This window comes from Strigops habroptila, chromosome 4 (assembly GCF_004027225.2).
Source record: "Strigops habroptila isolate Jane chromosome 4, bStrHab1.2.pri, whole genome shotgun sequence".
In the NCBI taxonomy this organism is placed as follows: Eukaryota; Metazoa; Chordata; class Aves; order Psittaciformes; family Psittacidae; genus Strigops; species Strigops habroptila.
The window spans coordinates 26,649,104-26,672,745 of record NC_046358.1 but is presented as its reverse complement, the minus strand read 5'-3'; the positions used below and the strand labels follow the sequence as shown (position 1 = coordinate 26,672,745).

The 23,642-nt window shown below is 42.4% G+C and overlaps 1 protein-coding gene across 1 annotated transcript in view; it reads left to right on the top strand.

Annotated features, from left to right (window-relative positions):
* Positions 1–636: 636 nt before the first annotated feature.
* The window catches only part of C4H14orf132 (chromosome 4 C14orf132 homolog), a 45,520-nt gene continuing 22,514 nt past the window's right edge, over positions 637–23,642 (top strand). The window contains exon 1 of the mRNA XM_030483557.1: positions 637–881. Within this exon, the coding sequence (XP_030339417.1) occupies positions 855–881 (27 nt within the window). The 5' untranslated portion in view covers positions 637–854. The remainder of the gene's footprint in view (positions 882–23,642) is intronic.

The following is a 23,642-nucleotide window of genomic DNA, read 5'->3' as shown; positions in this document are numbered from 1 at the left end:
AAAAAGGGACAAAATATGTTTATTGCAAACTGTTGAACAGTAAATTCTGGGAACAAGGAGAAGAGAGAGTTGAAAATAAAGTTGCAACAGCTAAGCCATGAAAAGGCATGAGAATAAGCTGTCAGAAGCTCTTTGAAGCTATGCTGGGAGAAGGAGCTGGATATTTCAGAAAATAGCTGATAGATTTGCAAGCTGGGCTACAGAAGCATGTGTATAGCAGCCAGGTCTGCATCTCAGAAGGTTTGTATGATGCAGAAGACCTGCAAATACAGCAAAAGCTGGGCTACACCTGCTCCTTAGTACGTTAATGATTAATCACTTGGCTCTTCTGCACTCGCCCATCATCAGCTACCGCGTGACCCAGCTATACCACTACCTCCTCCTGCCCGAGTAGCCAGGCTTGCCTATTGCTGGTGGGACACCAAACATGAGATGGGGGCCAGACCCTGTCTGCCCAGGGAACTGAAAGGCTTTACTTCAGGCGAGCGTGGCCCGGCTTCGGGGATGGCCCCGGGCCGCTGAAGCCGATGTGTACGGGGAGAGAGGGCGGTGCCAGGACCGCAGGCCCCGCCGCCTCAGCCCCCCCGCCGCGGGGCGGACCCAGGCCCAGCCCAGCGCGGGGGCCGGGTTGCCGCCGCCCCCGCCCCCTGGCGGAGCAGCCTGCCGGGCCGGGCCGGGAGCCGCCGGAGCTGGAACTGGTGCCGGTGTCGGTCCCGCTGCCGCGCCCGCCGCTGCTGGGGGAGGCGGTGCCCGCGCCGCGCCCCCGCGCCCCGCCCGCCCCCGGCAGCAGCAGCAGCGGTAGCGGCAGCCTCAGCACCTCCGCCAGCTCCTCCGGCAGCTCCAGCGCCAGCACCATGGACCTCTCCTTCATGGCCGCGCAGGTGGGGCGCGGCGCCGGGGCGGGACGGGTCGGGTCGGGTCGCACCGGGGCATCGGCGGATTGTGGTGCGATCCCCATTTCTCGCGTTCCGCTCGGTTCCTCTCCGCTCCAAAGTTGCGTCGGCGCGGCGGAGAAAGGAAAACATAAGGGAAAAAGAGGGGAAAAGAGCAGCTGGAATTGGAGGCGCCGCGGGAGGAGAGGCGGGCGGGCCAGCTCTGGGCAGGGCACCTGTTAGCGCTGAGCTGGGCCCGGCCGCTGCCCGGGAGCGGTTACATCGGCTTCATGGCAGGGAAGGGGCTGGCAGCATCCCTCCTTCGTTCGAAGGCAGGCTGCGAATAGACATCGAAGATGCGATTTTTCGGTTCTTTTCCTCCCTTCCTTACTGCGTTTGTAGATGCATCTGTGCTTTTGTAAGTTGTTGTCTTTGCGCACAGAATCTGGCTTGGCTGATATAGAAATACTTCTCTGTTTGCATGAATAAATTGTTTAAATTGCAGCTAAGTTCTGGATTTCAGCCCAAGGTACAATCATGGGTATTGGTATTCAATGTATAGATGCTTAGTATACTGAGAAGTAGGTAATGGCTATAAGATGCCTGATTCCAAAAATCGTCTTGGCAATTCCAGGTGAGTTAGGTTTTTAAACAGACATTGCTGTGCTTCAGAAAAAGTCACACTCGCTGAGCATCCATTTCATATTTTTTCCAAGACACAGATACCTATCTGTATGTACATAACTGTGTTTTTTCAAGAATGATTTGGATCCAGGTTTGAGCTTATGCCAAAAAATTTCACCCTCCGTTTGGAGGTGCAGTAAGGCCAGGTAGGCCTTTCAGCACTGTTGCTGCTGAGCACTGACTTCAGCACGAGGTGGTTGGTGGAAACCAAATCTAATCTGTGCTGCATTGTGCTGTTTCATTAATGCAGTGGCTGTTTTGTCTTGTTCCCTTCCTGAAATCTACTTCCTAAATTCAGGCTCTGCCTTTCTGAAGATAGCAGTGGGCTGTCCAAGAATCTCTTCCATTTGGAGGTATTTCTAAGAAGAATATTCTTTTAAGGAAGCCCACAATGGGGAGGAAGAAAGCATCACTTCTACCAATTTGAGGTTTTCCTGGTGACGGGAGTATTCAAAGGCAATATTGTATGTGTCTAATCATTTTCATATAGTCCTTCTCAGCACCATCAGTGAGCTCTCTGTGCTCATCTCTTGTTCCTTAAGCACTGAGTTGATGTGGGATGCCCCTGTTGCGCAGAAGCAGAGGAGCAGTGGCAGTTTTTATCAGCAATCAGTTATGTGTGCCAAAGCTGGGACTAGTGCTGCCCTTTGCCTTTCTATGCTTTCCCTTATTCTTGCTGTCACCTGTTCCACATATCTTCCACCCTAATTCCATGCCTTGGAAGAGTCACAAAGCTGGGTGCTTTAGTTCTCTCAGAAGTTCCCTGTACAAATATGTCTTACACTTGCTAAGGTTACTAGTGCAACAGTTTACCGTGAATTATGTGCTTTTCTTCCTGGTCCTCTGGGGTTGGTTTATTTTCCTTAGTCACAACAAATGACAAAGAATAATTATTTTCAATTTAATTTTGGTGAATTTGGAGAATCTGCCTTTCCTTAGGTGACATATTTTTCGGGAAGAAAAGTATTTATGTTAAAATCCCGTAGCAGGAAAGGCTCCCTGTGAAGTGAGGTTTGCCCTCCTTGAAGTGGGTACAGATCTCCTGTCCCTAAGGCAGAAGGGGTAGAAGCCTTCACTGCATTTCCCCTGTCCCCCTTTGGACCCCAGAGGGTCACTCCTCTAATTTAGCTATTGCTTTTCTTCAGCTTTGTTTTCCCTGCTACATCTCCCTTTTTTTTTTTTTTTTTTTTTTTTTAAATCATCTCTGGTGGTGTGATTCATTGCAATGGTCTTCAATAAGGAATATGTGAGTACAGAATAGAATTATTGGCCTGTGCACCCTGCTCATAACCGCTTTTAAAGATGCTCTGCTATCAGTCTTACTAACATCCTCATTACCTGCAATGGGGATTGTGTTTTACCTGGTGAATACCAGCTGCATTAATACTTTATACATGGAAATAGGTAATGACTAAACTGAGATGCTTAGTGGCATAAAAGCAATGGTTACCTCTCAAGTTAATCTCTCAAGTTAATTTATACAAGATACTGTAGAATATTTATGTTCCTACAAGTTGCTTTTGTGTATTATTCTTATCACACCTTTGCACTGCTCATCATGTTTTTGCTAGATGTCTTGTGAGACACGATCATCATAAATAATCTGTACCTTAGAGCCCCTCTGGTGTATGCACAGAGACGGAAGGTGTGTGTAAGTTAGCTTACCGCCTTCAGCCTCAGTGATACTATAGTGTGTTATGGAGGCTTCAAATCTGGCCTCTAACATGCATAGATGAAAGTGTAAGGCCAAGTAATGGAATAGTTAAGTGTCTTATAAGTAAAATTTTGGTGCATTTACTGAAAAGTTCAGTGGTGAGAATCTGCCTGTCTGGGTAACTGTATTGGTATGTCCACCTCTTTCAGACACCTAAATGCAAGGTACCCTGTTTTCTAGAAGCACTGGGTGTAGAAAGCTATATGAATAAACCACAGCTTTCAGGCTTTCATATTCAGCACCTCCTCTCATTTTTAAGATGTGTGTGAGACGGTTTGTGCCTTGGAGGCCCTGAAATCAATTCATGTGCCAGCAGAAATGTAAATCAAATGCACCCTTGAATGATACATTTGGTAATATAGAAAGGATAACATTTTACTGATAAAAATTGTTGTTGTGGAACAGGAGATTGTCAGGTAGTAATGCTAACAAATCCGTGCAGCGTAGATACAGCATGAGGGTTTGAATGCCCAGCTTAAGCAACCACATCTGAACATCTCAGCTGTAGTACATTTATTAGCTATGTCCTGAAGAACAGCTTTCAACTGTAACAATTAAATCTGTTGTTAAAATAAGCCTTGTTGCATCTGTGTGTTCATCAGTAGTTGGTTGTGCAGGCTCGAGTGTCCTCTTCTGTGCAGGTGGTCTTATTGATTTTTGTTAAGGTCAGTTGTGCTATTAAGCATGACTTGCACCTAGTCAAAGCCTACTAACTGTATTTTTTTTTTCTTAATTTTAAATCCATGTTTTAATTAAAGTAATCCTGTACACCTCAAGATGCTATGTCAAGATGTTCAGCTACTGCTGAGCTGTATGACTGGCTCATTTCTGTATGATGTTCAGTGGTTTCAGAGTGCTCTTGTAGTCTAGGTAACCTCAGAAACAGCCTGTTCTTATAGGTAGAGACTTTTCTTTCCAGTGTAAAAGCCTGGTTTTGGGGGCTGTGGGGGGCTGGGTCCAGGCTAAGAGCACTTGGTGCTTTTCAGCAGGGGTTAGGGGTTTGCTCTCAGACACCGAGTGCTGAGCTGCCCCCCGCTCTGCTTCTGACATGCTAAAATAAATATCCATTTAACAACCAGCTAAAGCATTTCTGATGCAAAACCCTGTAACAATGAAAATTGCATCTGCATTAACGACAGCAGGGTTGAAACGTGTGTTCAACTTGAGAAAATAGAGGTGCATAGTGGAGAAAAATGGGGATGCTAGAGAAGAAAAAAATGATGTCATGGTCTTCAGTATGGTACAAATCAACATGAGCTGAACAGCATCTGCAGTCATAATGCCAGTTACGTGTTTTTCAAGATTTATGTTGGCAATTTAACTTCAGTGATTTCTGCAATTTTTGTTTCATATTGAAAATGAGGAATGAAGTTCTTTACCTTGCAATATTTTTATAGTTGGGTATATCCCCATACAGTAAATATATTATTTTAATTGTCAGATAAATGATCTTTTCTTTTACATATAGAAAAGGGAAAAGCTGGTAGGAGTCTTGGGAGCATGCCCATTTCTGAGGATTTGTCTCAGTCATATACAGTTTACATATGATTTATCTGTTGATCCTTTATATTTAAAAGCTCTTTATAAACAACTTCCAAGGATTTGAAATACAGTAAGTTGAATTCTTTGTGTTTAGTTTCAATGATGTTGAGTTGTATTTTTGTAATCTTTGGTTTCTATTGTAGGGTTGAAGATGTCTTTTAATAAAAAAACATGACATGCTTCAAGAGCTAGAAAAACAAATGAACAAGTTTGGTACAGTAAGCAAAACTATTTACATAATAAATATAGTTTAAATTTCATTGGTTTTGTGTTTTGTATTATTCTTCCAGGATTTCAGGTTTGGTCAGTGATGATTCAGGTCACTCTGCATTGGCAGTAGTTCAGTCATTCTGCCCAAAACAGTGCTGTAGTCCTTGGTGTATCTTGAAGAAACCTATAGCTACTTATAACCAGAATAAGAAGTCCAAGGCTGCCATGCCTCCACATGAAACATATTATTAAGAGCTATGTAACTATGGAAAGCACTGGAATACACAGAGTAAACTGAGTTCATTTAGGACACGTTCGACTTTAATACTTGTATTTTCCAGAAGACGCGGACTGTTCATCTTAGGCTGTCTATGTCTATGCTGTAAAGCTGGTGTGTGCAGAGGGTGTACTTGGCGTTTTTGGACACCCAATCACCTGAACAGAGCTGCTGTATTTCCAGATATCCCCGGCACAGGTGCAGTAACCTTTAATTCCTTTTAATGAGATTTCTGGATGCTAGAAGATGCACAATTAGGATCTGCTGTACTCTGCTGTTTCAGCTCAGAGGAACAAGAGGGCAGGATAATCCTGCATCTATTTTCTCTCTTTTTCTTTATGTATTCTCCGTCTTAGGGGTCAAGAGGGATTCAAAGCCTTTATTAGCTGTGTGCTCATTCTATAACTGGGTAATCTGAAGGTATTAAAAATAAGAGGGTTTAGATTTGTGGTTTTGGTAGGTTACTCACACCGGCTCAAAACAGAATCCATGCTACATGCTCAACATGAGCGTGCATGTGTGCCATGCCTGTGTGCACCATAGATGTGCCCAGAAAGCTGAATTCATTGCCTGCCTCCAGAGAGAGACAGACCTTTCAGTCACATTTGTACTTGGAGAATCTGTGCATGACAGAGCTGAATGGGGTGGTCATTTGGAAGCATTGACATTGCTGGTATAAGCTTAGGACAAATTTATTATACGTTTTTCTTTAAAAAGTGTGATTGCCAAAAAAATAAGCTGTATACTAAACCATATGGAGAATCAGGATTTAAAGATGCATGAACCTCTCCTTGTCAAAAGCTGCTTGGATTCTAATCTAAGACATAAGGTAAAACCTCTTTGATCCATAGCATCAAACATTAATAATGTTAGCTAGGAGCATGTAGGCATTCTCTTACATGACCAATTCAGTGCTCGTTTATGTATGGCATAACAAGGCACTGACCATTACTCTGCCAGTTTTGCTTTCTTCCAAAGGTTAAAGTAATTTTCTTTGGCATCATTTGATTCCTTCAGAATGTCTTGACCTATAATAAATAGAATCAAAGCATCAGGAAGCTGAGAGAGCAGACCTGAGTTTAACTAAGGATGCCTCAGATGCTCAAAGTTCAAACTCAAGCCCTGATTCCTCACTGTGGTATGGCACAGCCACAGGGACCAGCCGCATAATCCACATGCTGCAGAACTGCTGTGTGCAGAAATCAGTGGTGTCTTAATCCAGGATGCTGCTAGCAGTTGAGGAGAAAATAATACCCTGGAGAAGTTTTTCTGCTAGCTGCTTGTCACAACTGCGTTAGTTTTTTATTAGTGAGGGGAACACAAGGAATCCCTGCACTTTCCTTATCCCTGCAAAAACACTGCAGACTGTGTTTCCAAGTCTTGTACAGCAGAAATGTCAGTTCGAGCAAAGCTTTTGAAAATTCTGGGGAGATTTGAGGACACTGGTTTTATAAGGTGTTGATATTGCTCTTTGGAGGAGGCTGTTGTTCCAGGATTGTGCTTGTAATTGCTGTCAAAAATGCTAAAAGCAGTGATTCCAATCCAGCAAAACACTTAAACACTTACTGCACTTGGAACAAGTGTTTATTGTTCTGGTAACATCAGCAGGTCTGTCCTTTTGCTTAAAATGAAGTATCTCAAAGCTTGGCTCAGATGTGGTGAGAATGCTTTGGAATTCATAGGAAAATGTCCTAGAAGAGCAACAGGAAACCTACTAGGTCATACTATTAATACAGGGAAGGCTGAGATGTGTGTTTTGGAGTGATTGGTTTTCCACCAATTAATAGCACGACCAATTTCTCATAGGAGCGGCTGAATGTTAGAAGTATGTGATAGAAGGAGGGTGGTAGGGAGGGGAGAGTAGGTGTGGCTCAGGTGCTGCCTAGCAGTGTGTTTGTGCAGTCTAGTTGTTGCAGCCTGCCCAGGGAGGGTTAAAAGATACTGGAAATAATTTCTCTGTGTTTCATGTGATGATTAACTGTGAGACTAATTCTGTGAAGTGGGATCTCACATATTTCTGTCTTTGAATGTGGAAAGGAGGTTTGTAAGATGACTATGAATGGACACATTCAAATACTTTACATAGTGGGAGCCTTTCACAACACAGTTGATGGCAGCAATGGCTGAAGTCCTGTTGTACGTAGAAAATAGCTACAGATGGCAGGTAGGAGGAATGGAGACTGAAGAAGCACTACATTCATGCCAAACATCTTGCTTGTTTGGGTGCCTGGTGTTTCTTGAGGAGTGAGAGCCCAACTCTGTTGTGCACTGAGCGTAATGCTTTTGGCAGACTTGGTGAGAACTGATTTTCTGGGCAACATCTGGGTAACCCAGTGATATTGGGTCCTCAGAATCCATAGGCTAGAAAATACAGATTGGTTATAAATTTTTTTTTTTTTTTTTTTTTTATTTTTAAGCTTCTTTTGGACTAATCTAGGCTGAATGTCTCAATTCATTGATGAGCTGCAAACATGGGGGTTGAGGTTCTGTTTTGTGTTTTGTTGGAACTGGGATGGATGCTGGCCATTAGGAAGCTAGTGTCACCACCTTCCTAAACTTATTCCCATACTGGGTAAAAGGCAAAAAAACCTCCAAATGTTTCCAAGAGTTGCATGTGATTCAGTAAAGCAGTGTGATGCTTTGGGGACCATTGGTACACCATCAAATTAAATCATTGATCAAAGAAAATATTAGAGCATTCAAATGAAGTGCGGTGACGTGGAAAGCAAAACACTAGAACAGCAACCAAAGTAAATTCAGCAGTGACCAGCTCTGTGTCACTTCTCTGTCTGCTGGGACTTAACTTCCCTTGAAGATATTTTCTCTTATGAATGGCATTGTCTGCCTAAACCAGTGAGGTCTGTTGAAGTCCTGTCTGTTGTTTCTGCAGGCTTCTTGGTTTGAGTGTAGTATTCTCAACAGGATTAGTGTTAATCACTTCCACTGTTAACAGGGGTGATGAGTTTTAAAGGCGTCTTTTGAAATAGTGATGGTTCTCTGTTGTTGTCTTAAGCACTTTTTTTTCAGTGGCTAATATGCTCAAGTGTGAAAGGAAAGTTCTTGAAAATTGTTTGTAAACTGATGATAGTAGTGTCATCCGTCAGTGGCTCAATCTACATTTCTTGCCAGTGGATATGTCAGGAGTTGCTCCATTTCCATGGAGCAGCATGGGAGCCTTTGGCAAACATGATGCTGACACTGCATATGCAAATTAGCACTTCAGAACAAAAAGGGTCAGAATGAAGTGTGTGAACTTGCCATTTATTCTGAAGGTGCTGAGTGGCCAGGTGTGCTCTCCTGTCCCCTCTGGTACTGAAGTACAATACCTGTCCCCACAGTGAGCACTGAACAGGAGAAAAACCCATGGCCAGTTGTGATGCCAAGACCAGGAGGGCTGAACGCTTACTGGTTCTACACTCTGCAGCTTTGGAAGGATTACAGGGAGCAGAGCCAACACAGGGTGGAAGATCTCTTCCTGCAAAGATGACCACGTGGTGCGTACATGGCAGCCAGCACTGATGCTGTTAGCGGCAGTCGCTACCCACTCTTTCTGTCACCGGCTCGCACACCCACACGATGCTTTCAGGTCTGTCTCACAGCACCGGCTGTTTGAAATGACACAAACTCTTAGGCTGAATCTTTAGTCTTGTTTTTCTGTAAGCTGAATTCCATGCTCCTTGTAGCTGCCAGAACCAAAACTTGCCAAGCAGCAGCTAATTAGAAAACATTAATGTCACAGTGGCTTCAGAAGAGCTCAGAGCCTCTTTACAGCAGGCTGTTGGATAAAGGGCAAATTCCTTTTGTTTTGCAAAGCGATTATCTCCACTTTGGAAATGTTTTAAAAAATAATTTGAAAAAGCTTTTAACCTCATCTGGTTCTGTTTGTTGAAATTTTGCTTCCAAGCCTTTCAAATGTTAGGAAAGGGAGAGCACTCTAGGAGTGAACCATGCCCGGCTAAAACAAAAGCAGGCTTCTGCTAACTTCTGCTGTGGCTTTTTTTTTTTCCATGCCGAAACAACTGGATGAGCATTTGAAAAATGTGGGAGGATGTTGTGGGTTCTGTGAATGATAAAGCTACCAGCCACAGAGTCACTGCATGGAAGGAGAAAGGACAGCCATATCTCTTTGTCTGATGCGTAGAGGTGTTGAGGTGTATATTCAGAGAAAAAAAGTAACATTCAAACTGATGAGGAAGCAAATATATTAAAACATAAAGTTTTGAAATTCTGAAAGTGCAGGTGATCACACTTAAATTATCTCAGCTCTCAATTAAGTGAGTGCTTAAAGTATGTGACTAATCCTCTCCACGACACCTCTGTTTAAATGAAGAATATAATTAAGTGCCTTGATAATCTGCAGTAAGTAGCAAAGCATTTGAGCTCCACTCAAAATAAATTGAGTTACTCCTTCAATCTTTCTGCCTTACCCTCCTAAATGTGCCGTGTAAGTTTTTATAGGCCTTTCTCAGAGGTTTTCTCCCAGCTTTTCTGGTGTATGCATGTTTCATATGTATGTATATGAAACGTTTTCCTTCCAACTTCAGTATGCTGTCCTTTTTGAGTATCTTCTTCCCATGGCTCTCATATCCAACATCCTTACCTTCTGTAAATTATTTCAGATGCTATAGTTGCACCAGCTGAAGTCCGACTCTTACAGAGATTTAAGCTGAGATCTGGAAGATGGGAGCCAAAGAGTAAACATTTCTTCTGTTCATGGACAGGAGATGCAATTGGAACAGAGCAGCAAACTAAAATGCTGAGGTCACTGAAAGTGTAAGCAATGTGGTAGAAACTTTCTACATTGTCTTACTAAAGACAGAAGCATGTTAGTATGTCTGCATAGTCTTTACTGGGCTGCAGGTTAGTAAAAATTGAGCTGTGCTAGATGTAGGATCTAAACCCCCAGGAATGGAAATGTCACCCCGTCTGCTCTGTTTGTGTTTTGGTTGCTCTCCAGCTGGAGTAGAGCAGCTTACAACTTCAGTGCAAGGAGGTCTGAATTCTCTTCTCTAGGTGCTGAGCCCAGCAGTCACTTCAGAGAAAAATACTGAAAATGCACTCCTCCCTCTTTGCCTGTCCTATGACATCTTTCTCTCCACAGCTTTGGAGGAAAACTTTTATCAAATATGTGGTTATTAACATTAAGGCACAGCAAATGGTTGTCGTTCTGTAAGAGGATCCAGCCTGCGAAATGCTTCATTCTGTGTTGATCTCTGAGCCATCTGATTGAGTGCGCCGCAAAACAGTGCAGATGGGCAAGGCGGTGAAATCCTGCACTGATTTGTTGTTGGGGTGGCAGATGTTTTATTCTCCTGGTGCGTTCTCTGGCATTTCTCACAGACATGAAGCAGAATCAGGAGAAACTGAATTGCTCTGCTCCCACTCTCCCTTGTTCTCTGGGCTATTTTTGCAACTCATTTCTCCTGTAATCTTATGAAGTGTGAGAAGAGGTATGCACGTCCCGACTTCTCTTACAACTGGGCTTTATACTTTCACAGGTAATCTTTGTTACACAGCCAGCTGTAATTGTCAGCATGAGTGGTTTCCATGGTGCATCTCTTTCTTAGCACTTTAGTGTATTTAATACCCTTGACAGTGCTTTAATGATGAGCGTTGGGATGACTAAATAAACAATCTTGCCTCTAAAACATTTGTCTCCTGACCTCTGGCCTGCACAGTACATAGCTGGCAGAAGAGGAGGAGGGCATGGAGAAGGCAAAAGACAACATGCTGATGTAAGATGCTGTCTGGGCTGCCATGACAGCAACCCCTTGCTGGCCTTTAAAGCCTTCAGGTGCTAGCAAATGTCACTGGGAATGCTGAGGAAGGGAAGGGAAATTGGAGACAGCTAGCAAAGGTAGTTTTGGCCAGATTCTGACGTCTTCCTCGAGCATGCAGCATGGTATGATTTGAGTTGATGTAGGGAATGCTGGCGAGCTCCTGGGAGCCTGCCTGTCATTTCTGAAACTGTTGTCTTTGGAAATGGTGAAGCCAACAGTTATTAAAAGTCTTAAATTTGGTTCTAGAGAAGAATAAATGGAATTTGGAGCGTCTTTTCTGAAATGAAAGTTGGTCTTGTCTTGCCACCTGATCTTTGCCATTAGAAAGCTAATTGTGGCTTTACTCAATAAGTTTAGCCTTGCCTAACCAAGAGTAATTTCATTGATATAAACAGGTTCAATATTTTTTCAGTGTTAGCTTTTGTAATTAAAAATAAACATCCATACCTTCTATAGCACATAGGCTATGAGGGCAATTCAATGTGACTCCACCACATCCATGGTATCTTTTTTTTACAGAAATATCTAACATTTAGGGTATGTGTGCATCTCCATACTTACTCTAGAGATATCTGGAGCCCTAGAATATAAGCACTTAGGCATACGCTGTCAATTTGGTGAGAAATGACAGACCTTGCACCTAAACACTGTGATCATCTGTGGTGCCTTGCACTCTGTCTGCAGGACTGTGGCATGACCCGGGAGGAGAGGGACCATAACAGCAAGCTGCTGCTGCATGTCTGGACCGGGCCAGTATGGGCATGCATGCTTGGGATGGCAAGCAACGACAAAGTGGCTGTGTCTGTCGCCTATGGGTGGCTCCTGCTGTGTTTCAGGGGTTTTGTCTAACTACTACATCTAGCAGTGACTTACCACTTATATATTTTTATTATTATTATTTTTATCTATGGTGTAATTTCCTTCAAAATGAATCTAGCAGCCTAAGTGTTCTTACTGAAGTTTGGAAGACTGGGACTGTCAGATGCTGCACCATCTCAGTAAAGTTTGGCCAGCTGGCAGAACAGGGTGTGCTCTTCCCCAGAAAATAAGCAGCATCTCTCTGATTGCTGATTTTGACAGAAAACCCAGCACTGGTTTAAGAGTAATACAGCTCATGTATAACTCTGCCTGAGGATCATACTATGATCCTGTCAGTCCTAGTAGCCATCCTGTTCACTGCCTGGCTTGCAGGAGGAGCAGAGTGGTGGCAACAGAGGAGATGCTGCAGCTGTCACACATATTTACAGCTTCTCGGTCACTGGCATGAGAATAAACACAGTGTTCATGCTGTTGCATGGTTAGCATTTTATTTTTAAAATCAGTCACTTGAAAAATATCAAGGCACAAGTAAAATAGCTCTGTCAGCACTTCCTGTGCGATTTGCAACCTAGTGCTTGACTTGAGGGTTCCCCTGTTTCTGTTCATTTAATAGAAGAGATACAATAAAGGCCACATCCTTACCTGGTGAAAGCACGTTTCTCCTCTCAGTGAGGTTGTACCAAGATGGGATGGGGCTCTCTAAATGCAAGAACATACTGAGTTTTGTCTTCTGATGCCATTTTGTTCCCTGATTTTATTACTGGCTCTGCAATGATGAGTAATTATCTTTCATGTAAGCAAATGATATTTACTGTAAAAAAGGCTGAGTGAATTCATAGTTGAGCAAATGTTTAAAGAAGCAACAATTGCAGATTGCTTTCCTGTCTTGTTTGAAAACACTGAGAAGGAAAAAAAACAAACCTATAAATATTTTCTCTCCGATAGCCAAGCAACAAATGCTTGAGCTCATATCTCCTAGCATTGCATCCCCAGAAATGTGGCCATGAAGGTGGTTGTATTTAGTCACTAAATCTTTATTAAAGTCAAACAATGGCTGACAGTAGACCATTTGTAAACAAAGCAGTAAGTCAGGAAAGTTAACAGGAATAATCTGTGGTTTGCTTTTTGGGAGTGAAGTGGAACAATCCCAGATAAACAGGAAGGCGAGCCCAAATAACCCATGCAGACACAGTATCTGGGGACATGGGTGTTGCACTCTGGTTTTCTTTCTGTCTCTGCTTGCTTTCTCCTTAGAGCTATGGAGGGGACCACACAGGACAAGCCTCTCACAGCAGGAGCTGTATTTTTGGCTTGGAGATGAGAGCAATCATCCCTTGTGTGACCAATCTGCTATGCTCAGTCTGATCGTTGGTAATTGCCCTTTAGCAGCTGACTCTCAGAGATGTACTCTGGTGCAGTGGCTGCTACAGAGGGAGTTTGTAATCAGGCTGATCTTCGGTTGGTGTTCCTAACTGGGACTTGCTGGTCCCTTAGGATGTCACCTATTGGTCTGTTTCTGAAGTATATGGGAAACGGCGTGTGTGCTTATAAACTCAACATGGATGGTGTTTTCAGGGGCATGACCTTAGAGATGCAATGAAACATTTAGGCTTTTTTATCTCCTCTCATTTTGGGAGGCTTTTTCTCTGCTGCTGTCTTGTTTTAACGTGGTGATGCAGTCTTGCATCTAATTCCCAAGTGACAGCAGCACGTGGCAGTGCTTGAGTATCTCTGCCACCATTTGACCCTCCTCTGCCATGGCTCTGAGTGATGGTACTGTTTCTCTCCTGTCCACTGCATCAGCTAATGCCAAATAAGTTGGGTGTTTGTCTCTTAGAACAGCTGAGGGATGTATTTATTCAGTAACTTATGTCCTATGTACATGTCATGTACAGGATCCTGTAGATGAACATGGTACCTCCTGATGTTGCTCCCACTGGTCCATCAGTAGCAGAGCTCTGCATTTCCCTGGAGGCACCAGATTGCAGCTTCCAGAACAGCAGTCTGCATGTTTGGGCTTTTTTTTCCTCCCACTTATATTTTTCCTCCTAATCATAAAAGCCTATATAATCATAAAGCAGACTTGCTTTTCTGAGTCTGAGGATTGCTGGAACCAGTGCTTCAGGGAATTCATCTTTCAAATGTGCTACCATTTTTGCTCTAGGATCGTTCATTTTGTACGAAATCTAGGCTACGTTTACTTTTGTGGGTCCAAATTCAACTGCAGGCTGTGCACTGGGTTTATGTTATGGTAACCATCAGCAAAACCCTGCATCCTCCAGAATTTTATGGTTTTGGTTTTGTTATTTGTTTCGCAGAAGCTACACAGATAGCCTCCAAATCTGTTCTTTGGAAAATGTGACAGATTCACAAAGAGGCAGTTTGATGAGAACAATTGCTGTTAAAAGGCAGGAGGCAAAACAGTGGTAAGGGCATGTGTGCCTTCACATCATGTAAACCTGATGCCTACCAGTGGGAGTCTGTACACGCTTTCCTCCCTGCCTGGAAAAGCCCCACAGCAACAGGATGACCTTATTGTCACTTAAGGACAGGGTTAGCCCTGGCCATATTGCCAGTGTGCGGGAGCAGATGGCTCCCTGTTCCTGTGTCCTGGGCAGAGCGGTGGCCCCTGAGTGCTGAGGAGGAGTGGGTGCAGGGTAGCACTGCTCTTCTGCTCTCCGTCTGCCGCTGCCCACCAGCATGGCTGCCCTCATCTGCCAGAGCAGAAGTGCCTCTATCTGAAGAGCTGAAGAGGAGCCCAGGAGAAAGGGTGCTTGCAATACATTTGCTCCCAGGTCCGCATCTCCCTGTGTGAGCACTGAGTGCTTGATGCTGAGGGCAGCCATAAACCATCAGTAGGAATAAACACATGCCTTGCCTGCATGATGTACATATGTCCAAGGGAAAACAATGCTCATATAAAAATCAGCATGTGCTGAAGATGCATAGTAGGGTTGAAAAGAAAAAGAATACACAGGGATCACAGGCAGACATAAATCCACTTGCTACCATTGTCTTCCAGGCGGTGTCGGGGATGCTTTGGTGATAGTTGCTTCTGCTGCGGAGTAGGCAGTGTGAGTGCAGTGCCCACAAACTGCTCAGCGGCAGCAGAGTACCTAAGTACAAGGCAAACAAGCTTTGTACAGACCTGTGGAGGGAAAAATACAAGCTGGGGAAATAACAACTGACTCGTAAGCACTCTGCTCTTTGGCTGGATGCAGAGCAAACTGAGAGTGGTATGAAGATTTGGAAATCTGAAATGATTAAGAAAAAAACAGTAGCTTGTTTCTTTGTCTGGTCTCTGGCTTTTTGTCTGTCTTGATTAGCTTCTTGCTTTCAAATGAGGACAGTTTATATCATAAATAAACCCTTGTGTCAACCATCTCATCCATCGTTTTGTATTTCCCTTCAAAATGACATCATCTCCTAATTCCAGCTAGCCTACAATGATCTCTTCCATTATCCACTTAGATTTCAGGGATGCCTTTTCCCATATATCCCCTCAACCTGGCATTTAGTTCTCACATACAACAAAGTTGCTTTATTGTTTTTTCCCAGAATACCTTCTGAAAACCATCCTTTTTTAAAGTCAGCAAAATACTGGGCAGTGAGTGGACTGCTGGTGCCTGTAATTTTCTGCTTGTAGTTCTGTCTCATTGCCATCTTTGCCTTTCTCCCATTCCTTTATTCTTAGGTTTTGATCAAGACCTTTTTATTTATTGTTATAGTTCTTGAGGAATCCTTGTATTTAACTAGAATTATTAGTCCCTAGAGTTGGAGTGAAAAAATTAAACATTTTCAAATCACAGGTATTGGAGTATTCAGCCCACTGAACACCATTTTGGCGGAATTTTATCTTTTTCTCCACATCTGTGTAGAAAACTAGTATAACTATATTCCCATATGTGCATCCATATATGTCTGAAAGCTGTTGGCCTGCCAGTGATCCTCCCAAGATGTGCTCCATACTCACTGGTTGTTTATTGTTCAGCTACTGCATGTCAGGTGGCTTCACCATTCTCTTCCAAGCAACGACTTGAGTTACACAGGAGCCTAATACCATCCTGGGTGCATCTTATTTTGGCCAGTTCTCTTTAATGTCCTTCAAATTAGAGACAAAACCACACAAATAAAGGACAGTCAATAAAAAAATGGAGATTAATTCGTATCCTTTCCTTATCTTATTCAGCGCTTTGTGTAAAATCTTTGATTTTTCACTGAGAGATGTTGTTAATAGCAACTGAAGCATTTATCTTAGCAACATCATGTCTCTTAATCAACAAAAAATCACAGTAACCTTTGAGAAAATAGAGTACATCAATATCCCTGTAATTTACTCCACCAATGTCAAGCTTTTCATGTGCAAAAGATCTCGTTTGCATTTCTGCAAAGGAAAGAAACATGTCGTCATCTAAATTACAGGCTTTAATGAAGGCCTAAAATGAAAATAGCATGGATCAGATAGTATTTTAAGGCTTGCAGCTCATACTTGGTTCATCTTATTCTGTCTCTAGATGCCCAAGTACAGTTAGCAGATGCCAATGCTGCATTTTCTTGCTTTTTCTACTGTCATAACTAGAGATAAACAGGGATCAGCTGTGCATTTTTCAGTCCCAGAATGCCAGGCAGACCTTTGACCAAAATCCCTCATGGTCTAAGTAATTGTGATGGATCAAAGGTGGGAGGAAAAAGTATTAAGTAGAGGAACTGGGGTGATAAAAGGGGAAATAGAGCTGAATGAAAAAAAATGAGGGAAAATAAAAGCGTAATGGGAGCAGAGAAGGAGAGATGAGAGTGGAAGGATATGGGAGGAAGGATACAAAATGGAATGTGACTGAAGCACAGATAATAGAATCATAGAATATCTCAAGTTGGAAGGGACCCATAGGAATCATTGAGTCCAAATCCCTGTTCCTTGCAGGACTACCTAAAAGTAACCATATGACTGAGAGCATTGTCCAGGTGCTCCTTGAACTCTGACAGGCTTGGTGCAATGACCAATTCCCTAGCAAGTGTGTTCCAGCGACGAACTACCTCTCAGTGAAGAAGCTTCTTCTAATGTCTAATGTGAACTTCCCCTAACACAGCTTCATTCCGTTTCCCCATGTCCTATCGCTGGTCCCCAGAGAGGGATCAGCTGCCCACCTTGAGAAGGTTGTAGACTGCCATGAGGTCACCCTTCAGCCTTCTCTTCTCCAAGCTGAACAAACCAAGTGACCTCAGCCGCTCCTCCAGTCTTGCCCTCGAGATCTTTCACCATCTTGGCTGCCCTCTTCTGGACGTACCCTAATAGTCTGATGTCCTTCTTACATTGAGGTGCCTGAAACTGCAGGCAGCCTTTGCTCTGGTTCCTCAGTTTGATTTTTTTCAGCACACCCAACCTGAATAACTTGGGGGATAGTAGCTGTCTGATGGTCTTCACTGCTTGGTTGTAAGGCTGTTTGCCCTGGTACAAGTCTTTTGGGGAATAGCTGTTTCTTTTTCCTCTAGCTTAACTCCAAGAGAAGACAATGGTGGAAAGAACTGATGTGAGGCACTTACCTTTTGTAATTAGGACTTTTCCTCTTCTGTAGCCCATAAATGGTTTTCTGAAGAGAATGAGCATGCCCTTGTATTTTAGACTCTTGGTGAAAAGTGTTTAACATCAGCCTTTGGCTGATCTGAAGAAAAAAGTCTATAGAGGTTATTCTTCTGACAGAAGTAGGAGAACAGCTTGCTAGATTTTGAATCGTTCAGTGTTGTGAAGCGAGGCCACTGGTTCATTAGGACTGGCAAAACAAACTATAGAGGAAAATGATTCAAAATTAACATCAGAATGTTGCTAGTTCATTACAGATCAAGGCAGCATTGGAGTTAGATGTGAGCTGAACACTGGCTATCCTTCAGGGACTCATCGGCTGGTCTTTTGGTGCTCACTTAACAAGTACAGAAAACCCTGAAGCAGACAAGATAAGGCAAGAAGGAACTTAACATATGAATCAGAGGGAAGGGTTAAGGTCCATAAAGAAAATTAGTTCCAATTTTCCTCTTTTTCCTGCTTCATTGTGCAAATAATCAGATTTGTAACACCGATCTTGTTGACACAAATCCTGACTGGCATGTTTTAGTGCTATTCTCTGCATGTGAGCAGATTCTGGCTCAAAGCCCACCCCTTTTGGAGCCTTCATAGTCCAAGATCAATTGGCGGCCGTGGCTTGGTTCCAAGCAATGGATAAGGATTTTCTTGACACAAGATGTACTATACCTTTCACTGAATGGTGCCAGTTCATTCTGAAGGCAGACGTGACCCGATGATATTTCCTCAGTAATGAGTCATGCACTCTAATGCTTTCTAGAAAGTTTTATTTCTCTTTTTTTCTTTTTCTCCATCAGGTGAAATGGAGACTTGGATGAATTGTTAATGTTTTGGGTTTTGTTTTGTTTTGTTGTTGTTTTTTGGGGTTTTTTTGGTGGTTTTTTTTTTTTAATGGTACAACTATAAGGAGCTTGAAACAGAAAGGATGGGTCATTGGTCAGGTTTATAGGGAGTGTGCGTATCTATGGACAAGGGGTACTGGTGGTATTTTTGAAGCAGAACCTCAGCTTTTCTGCTGCTCCTCAAAAGGGGAGTGCTTTCGCTTTGGGGAAACCCACTTGGTGACTGCACAGTGGGATTATAGAGGGAAATGGGTGATGGAAGGGTAGAAGCAGAAGCATACTCTTCTGCTACAGCTTGGGCAGCCTAGTGAACAACCCTTCTTCTATTTCTGGGGCTGGCATGCAAAATTCAGGCTCTGATTTCACCTTGGAGATGGTGGCACTGGTTTTGTCATATTGGTGCTGGGGGTAATTTAGTGCCTGGTAGGAAGAAAAACGCTGCTGGGGGCAGAGCTGCAATACACAGATGGGATCCCTACTTGGTGTTTGAAGAACATGTTTAACATCAGTGGTGACCCTTATGCGCATGTGGGAATTGGCATGTTAGCCCCTTTTTTCACACTGAAGTTCTGTCCACCCTCAGAAATGGAGTGGGACAGAAGTTTTTGCGTCTGTTTCCTCTTCCTTTTCTGTTTAAGCTGTGAGAACAAGAAGCTGCTCTTGATAAAATCGGATTAAATGAGATTCATGAACACAGTGCTGCATAACACCAGACTCAAGCTCCATTTTGATGTATTCTCATCTAAGCTGGGAACACCCAAGCTTGAGAAACAGCCTTGCACTGGGGAATGAACATATTTATTTCCTATCTCATTCTTTGTAGATCTTGCAACAGAAAGTTGAAGTTGACCAAGGCCTGCTTATGGGGCTCATATCTGAAGTAATTAGACTCTCTTAAATTTCTGGGGAGGGAGTTTACTCTGAACCAACATGAAATAAGTACACAACGCATATATGGCTTCCCAATGAACTGCCTTCCCCTGCACGTATTTGTGGTGTACCTCTTCCTGCCTATCTGTGTCTGTCTTCTCATATCACTACCTCCTGTTACCCTTTCAGCACTATGTGATGATCCAGAAACCCAGACCAGATAGTGAGGGGGAGGAACACACTGTGGCTTCCGAAGCCACAGTCAGGAGGACCATTGCTTTAAGATGTAGAGGCTGTAAACAGGCACCAGCGCAGTATGATCATTATTCCTCTTCTGGAAGCAACATGGCACAGTCTGGTTCTGTTATGTCCATTGCAGTATCTGAGTATCTCTGTTGGACGAAGCATGGTGTTGGATTTTGTGAATATCCTTTAGTTGTGTCTTGTCAGTTTTGCCTGTGGGTGTGTAAACCCTGCAGCGCTCTGAAATCAGTGACATGATTGTGTATGACAGTCATTAGTGGGTAAAACAGAAATCTGTCTGTAAGCATCTGAGAGAGCCAAATATAATTAAAGTTTAACCATGCTGCATTTACTCTTTTATTTACTAGGACTTGGTCCTTCTTCTTAGGGACTCCAGTCACATTTCTTTTGGTCCCTTGACTTCTGCTTTTTGTGGTCGTATGTGTATTTCATCTAAGTATGTTTTGTATCACAGACTGGGTCAAAGAGATTTGTTTAGAGATTCACTTCAGGATAATGATACTCTACCTTGTTGAATGTCTTCAAGATTTTCCCAAGGCTAATCCTTTCTGGTTTCATGTTGTTCTGAATGGGCAGACTCTACACGGCTGTGTTTCTGAGCATAAATCAGGTGAAAAAATTACAGCTGTGGGGTTTTTTGCTTATAATTCACCCAAACTGGTATTATATTATTGCAGTAAATGTCAATATAGAACTAATACAAAGAGGAGAACTGGGTTCAGTGAATCCACTGCTTTGATTTTCCCATGCATATAGAGGACATGCCTATACCATGCATAGATGAAGGATGTCTGACAGCAGTTAGTTGCTTACACTGTATTGGCTTTTGGTATAAAGAGCCCCTGATAATTCTAATTATTAGATATGGTTGTAAATCAATTACACTGTAGTCAAAGTGCCTAGGCAAGAGTGGGACCTCACTGTGGCAAGCTTTCTGTAAACTAAAACGAAGTGAGCTCAACCATTCTGCCAAAAAAACTCCTGAACTTTTCTGAAGTAAGGGGGGGGGGGGGGGGAATATAATAAAAAAAGAAATGAAAGCAGCACAGAAATGTAAGTTTCTGAAGGTATTGGCTCAGGCAATAGCAAGGATGCAAATAAGAGTTTCTTGATGAACACCAGTCTGCTTGCCCATGGCACCCACTATGTCTCAAACTATTCTTTTCCAGTTGGGTAACTGTCTAATGGTCACTGGTGTTTCTGCTTTGAAGCCAGTAGAGCTTTTCCACTGGCTTCTACAAGCTCTCTAGATTGTAGTGCAAAGGGATGTGGTTTCGAATTAGCCTGAAACCACATCATATTCGTCTCTTCAATTTGGTTTGTTTGTTTCACTGACTTGACTTGTATTCATACCAGCAATGTGGAAATAAAAGGTTCAAGAGAGATTTGCACGTTTGCTACAGAAGGATTTTCATGTTATTTTGTAATTTGCCACTTCTCTAGGTCACTTATTCCTGAACTGAGCTGGAGCTTATTTTTATGTGGGAATCTCTTAGACGGGCAGCTGTCTTGTATCTGTATACTGCATTTTACCAGTTATATATCCATGAAGCTGTTGAGCAACAGGATGGATTAAATGTGGTCTTATTCTGCAATTAATTCTGTGTACTTGCCAATAAATAAATAATGTTTTTCCTTAACTTAGATGAAATTCATGTAATGGTAAACCACAGATGAAAGGAATTATGTTCTCCTTTGAAGGTGTAATGCAGAGATCGATTCGGTAGTCTCCCCAGTCAGAGAGTGATTATGGCTTCGTTTCCAATTTATTTCAAGGGAAAACTGGATCAGGTATTGAATGTGCTAGGAGGAAAGCACTCAGACCAGCATCTGTGCTTTTACAGAGTGCGAAGATCTTACTTAGGCCTTGGAGAATCTTTGCGTAAAGGGGTGTCTTGAGTTCAGGCCTACCAACAAATATGTAGAAAACATTGTTTTATTTGGAATGTTTTAAACTTTCTAACTTGATCTCATTTTAACTTGGGTGAACATGGCCATCTGTTTGTTATGGTTATCTATTTGTTACCTGATGTTACTTTTATCTCTTTGACTATGCTTTCAGTATACAATCATTCATATTACAAAAGAACTCATGATTTTCAGGACACTTTCAAAGTGGCAGAATGCACAATTGCTTTAAGGAAATGTTAACTTCTTTTGAAAATTTTTTTCCATTTTCTCTGTTATTCCTTATTATTTTATTGATTTAGTTACATTTAAGATGGGTATGTGTAGATAATTTTAGATATGTCTTGTCACTTTTTACTGCAACTGTGAAGCCTTAAATACAAAGTTTCTTGTATAAACTTGTGAATGAGCAGTGTATGCACTCCCTCAAGGTGAAATACTTACATTCTCACATATCAGCAGTGGAGAGCAATAGGTGTCTTCCCGAGGGAGACCTTGATGTCTAGTTAAAATTTCTAAATTTGCCTCCTTTGACTGGTTAGTGAGTTTAAGAATGTTTTTAAGGAAACTGCCTCTAAGGGTGTAAACCAGATGAAGTGAACCTCTCTGTGTTTTTTTTTTGTTTTGTTTTGTTTTTTGCTGATGGCTTTAATTGTTTCTTGGGATATCTGTTACAATCATTTTTCTTTGTGACTTTTCTTCCTGAAAAAAACTTCTTCTCAGTACCTTGTTGTGTTACAGATTTATTCAAGCAAGATGCAGAATGGTGGTGTGGGACACATAAGTCTCTTGGAGATTTTTTTAAAATAAGGATCTTCAATCCAGCATTTCAAAATATAAGTGATTAAAGATGAGAGGGATGCTTGCATTTTTACAAGTACTAGATATTTGCACTGTTGTTACTGAAAGACTCCCATGCTGCCTATTAATATTCCTGTGTTGGATTTTTGATGAGGGATGCTCAGCTTGAAAAAGGCTTGAACTGCAATTCTGACGATTTCTGTGTGGCTGAGGTTAGTCCCTCTGTGGGTAGCTGGATAGCTGTCAGGCTGCGGGTTAAGGGAGAGCCCTCTTTCTCCCCAGGAAGCAACAACCTCCAGAATGTTTTAGTGTTAGCTCCAATCAAATTTCCTTTGTCTGTTATCTTTCTTTAAGAGGTCTCCCTTATTAGTCAGTCCATCCGAGTTCAAAGGCTTCACTAAATGGTGCAAGGGTATCCCAAACCTCTATTTTTAACAGAGCTGTGCCTGTATCAGAACCAGTGACTCCTTGGTGAGAATATTTGTGACCTCTGCATTTTTTATCTCCTTCATCATTTAATGTTTTTACCTTATACTCATTGATGAGTATAAACGTATTTTTTCTCATGAAAAAATGAGATTATGATATTAGGTTGGCTTCAGTGGGGTCATACGTAGAACCTCAGAGTGGGTGAAAGTAGTATAATCTACATCAGTGAGTTCATTATCTGAGTATGTGAGCTTTGGACTGAAGAGCCCAGCCAGCTCTTCAGCTGTTTTGGGAACTGCACTGCGAAGATCTGTAACGTGGTTACAGATGCACGTGGTAAGATCTGTAGCCAAGAGCGTTACTCTTCTGCCAGGCATTATCTGCAACTGTTTTTGTATGACTTGTACTAAGAGCTTAACACAACAGATTTGTATTTTGGTGGTGTTCACTTACCTAATATTTTAGCTTACTTTTTGCATTCCAGTAGTTGAAGTTTATTCTCAATCTTAGACTGCTTTTGTCCAAATTGATTATTTTAAACTCACATCTGTAAGCGCAAGATACTACCACAAAATTATGTATGTAATCATGTATGTACATGTGCAAGTGAGAATCGGTCTCAGAATATGTGGATGTACTTGTCTGGCTTCAGTCTGAACCTGGTCTCTTAAAGCACCAAGGTATCACTTACCTGTTTTGTTGAGAGGGCTCTGAACTTCAAGTTTGCAGAAGACTCTGGGTGTTTACCTTGGCTGGGAGGCTGTGGAGAAAACCTGCTTGACCTTGGAGCCAGCCCATTTTCTGGTTACTTTTCAACACTCTTTATGTAAAAGACTTGTCAACTCCTGCAATGTTCTGGTGGTGGTTATTTCTTCTGTACCTGAATTGTGTCAGGCTCAGGGACAGCTGTCATGCTCAGACACAATAACAGTTCTCTCCTGTTTCTGTACTTGTGAAACATTGCTCCAAACCCTAAGAACTTAAGACACCAGGGGAGTGCAAAGTTGCATCTTCTAAAAGCCACCAAATTGCTCCTTCTTTCTGAACTCTTCCAG